The sequence below is a fragment of the Hipposideros armiger genome, unplaced genomic scaffold (assembly GCF_001890085.2).
Source record: "Hipposideros armiger isolate ML-2016 unplaced genomic scaffold, ASM189008v1 scaffold_868, whole genome shotgun sequence".
In the NCBI taxonomy this organism is placed as follows: domain Eukaryota; kingdom Metazoa; phylum Chordata; class Mammalia; order Chiroptera; family Hipposideridae; genus Hipposideros; species Hipposideros armiger.
In genome coordinates, this window is record NW_017732218.1 from 241,710 (window position 1) to 244,800 (window position 3,091).

General features: G+C 31.9%; 1 protein-coding gene across 1 annotated transcript in view; it reads left to right on the forward strand.

The window, feature by feature from the left end:
* Positions 1-3,091, forward strand: part of PDE7A (phosphodiesterase 7A) — a 100,372-nt gene that overhangs the window by 92,661 nt on the left and 4,620 nt on the right. The window contains 2 exon segments of the mRNA XM_019629826.1: positions 1,775-1,959; positions 2,536-2,643. Of these exon segments, the coding sequence (XP_019485371.1) occupies positions 1,775-1,959; positions 2,536-2,643 (293 nt within the window).

The following is a 3,091-nucleotide window of genomic DNA, read 5'->3' on the forward strand; positions in this document are numbered from 1 at the left end:
AAATTTATATCAAAATTTTAGTAATTTAAACCTACAGTTAGTAGTATTTTGTAGTGAATTATTATGAAAGATCATTCCAAAAATTTGATACTATAAAATTCACTCCAAATACACAATGGCTCAGTCACAGTTTACTGCTTACTTATGTCAATGGTATGACATATTTCCATTTATGCTAATTTGAATAAAACCTTAAGTTCTGAGTATAAATTAGGTAGGAGGTAAACATTCTATGTAATAAATAGACTCATTAAAACCTGTTTCAGGAAGTTTTCAAAACTGATAAGTAAAAAGAATTCTTTATATCCTCAACAGCATAGTCCTAGAGTCACTTCTGGAAAAAATAATGATGGAAAGAACAGAAAACACTAATTTTTTTTTATAACAGATTATTTAATGTTAAGCAGGCCATTTGAAATCCTAATAAAAAGCATTAATATAAATGAACCCAATATTATGGTGGTTGTTAACAAATTCTTATGTCATTGGCCATAAACAAAAGCTTTTAAAAATGAATGCCTCACTGAGAGAAGATTGACTTAAGAAAATCTAAACGATCTAATTCTAGAAAAAGGTGAGGCATAAAAATGGGTATTAAATTTTAAGTTACTGTCATTGTTCTTTCCTTTTTCCCTTTCATGATTTAAAACAACTTTATAAAAAAAAAACAAAAAGGAAAAAACTTAAGTGTTTTATGTAATGACCATAAGAAAAAGCTGGACTTTATTTTTTATTTTTTTAAATCTTTATTCATGGATACCATTTGGAGTTATGACAATATTTCTGGTAAGTAAAATTGTTTCTTGCTGTAGTACAAATATAAAAATTGCTTAAACCATACAGTTTGTATATATAAATTGTTTTTATTGATTAAGATAGATTAAAATGTTTGCTTTGTTATTCCCTTTTTACCATGTTTTGCATTTGATGATTAACCTTGTTGAATTCTCAGATTTAATACAAATAAAAACTGAAAATCATGAACACTACACAATAGCATTCCTTTATATTTTCTTTATTTGGGGTTTTAGTTAATATTCAATATTGTGAGCCTTTTACTCGATTGATAGCTCTTTACTGATCATCAACGATAATGTTTGCTATGGCCTAATGAAACAAAAGGCAGGAATTTTTTTATTTCTCTTGTTTGAATTAAGACAGTTTTTTAAATTTCATATATTTGTTATTTACAGTAACATGTTTCCTTTTCCCTTCCAGAAAATTTGGATAGCCTTATAGATAACTGATTGATTCTGGAATATACGAGCACATAAACAGCTTTGTACAATATTCAACTGTGCATGTAGTTGAATTGAAATTTTATTAGACCATTTGGTGGCATTTCATCAGGATTTACACAGGCATCTTAGTCAGAATGTCTGCAGGAGTTACTTGTTGAATGGGCTCCTCTTCCTCTACGCGAACCTTCCTTCTGCCTTTCAGATGTCAGGCACCAAAACAGAAACCAAAGTTGTTTACCCTCAGCACATCCTAGCAAAGAATTTTCTCAAACAACATACCAATCTTATATAGATATATATATTTTTAAGAAAAATAATTGGGCCTTGGCTGACATAATAAAGGCACTCTTTTTGGAATGTTTGCATATTGGTATTTTCCTACAAGCTCCATTACTTTTAGTTTTGATTATTTTAGTAGTTTTTTTAATGCATTCCTTAAAATTCTTTTTTTGTCCTAAGTTAAAGTTGAATGGCTATTAGAGTATCTTAGGGCTCTATAAAGCTTTCTGAGTTTTAAGAAGTAACTGTTTAAGTGACAGTCTTGTGTTTTCTCTTTTATTTTTCTAATTCCAGGCAACAGATGGAGACTCAGATAGGTGCTTTGATACTAGCCACAGACATCAGTCGCCAAAATGAGTATCTGTCGTTGTTTAGGTCCCATCTGGATAGAGGAGACTTATGCCTAGAAGATGCCAGACATAGGCATTTGGTTTTACAGGTAAAATAGAACTTGGTAGGATTCTATTTCTAGGGCAAATCATGTGACGAATAGAATAAAAATGAAATATTCCAGTGTAGTTTCCAGAGTGGTTAAATCTTGACAGAAAGCTATGGAGTTTTCCTTCTATTCGTAAACTACTTTCCAGAAGGAGAACTTGCTCCCTGGGAAAGCACCATCACTTTTGTATTCCTCATACTGGAGATTTCTAACAAAAACAGCTATTGCAGGATTAGGGTACCAATCAACTAATAGCATTTTATTTTAATAAGTTCTCACATTAAAAAATGAAAGAATTGGGTGATTTATTTATGGCTTTATGGTTAACCCAGTTCTGTGCTTGGCTCTTTGGTATTATCAAGTATGTATAATAAGGTTAGCAGCCTTTTAGCATTTCTGCAGAAATGATTGGTAGACCTAATAGCATCATAAAGTTAATGTAAAAACAGCGAATTTTCTGTTGCAATATTTTCTTTTTTAAAAAGTGTTCTGTTTACCACTCACTTTAAGAGCGTACTTAAACAATATAATTGAAATTTTACTTTCTTAAAACAATTTTAATGTTTTGTTTGCTAGATGGCTTTGAAATGTGCTGATATTTGTAACCCATGTCGGACCTGGGAATTAAGCAAGCAGTGGAGTGAAAAAGTCACAGAGGAATTCTTCCATCAAGGCAAGTTCCAGTATTGAGTGATAGTGAATCAATCAGTTCATTTTTTAGCATCATATAAATAAAATAACTCAGACATTTACAGGAGTGTAGTGGTAGATGCTTGATATTTTCAGTGACAGTTTACAGTACGTGTACACATAAGCAGTAATGTACGACTTGAGCACCTGTGTTGAAAATGAGCAGTTTTCTTTTGAAACCATCAGGTGTGTATATATGTGCACTTATGAACAGTCACAGGTCAGGGTGGAAGTTTTGCTGAACAGAAAGATTCCCTGACCTTGCTCCTTGTCCTGTGTGGAGGGCATGGCCACCTGAGCATATACGACATCTTCATGATTTCAAGACAGGAACCAAGGATCTTCATTTCATGCATGTTCCTTTCAGAAATCTAAGTTTTAAATTAAAATGCTGACAGAGTTACAGTCTTGGGATAACACCTAGTTGAATTTTCCACCTACT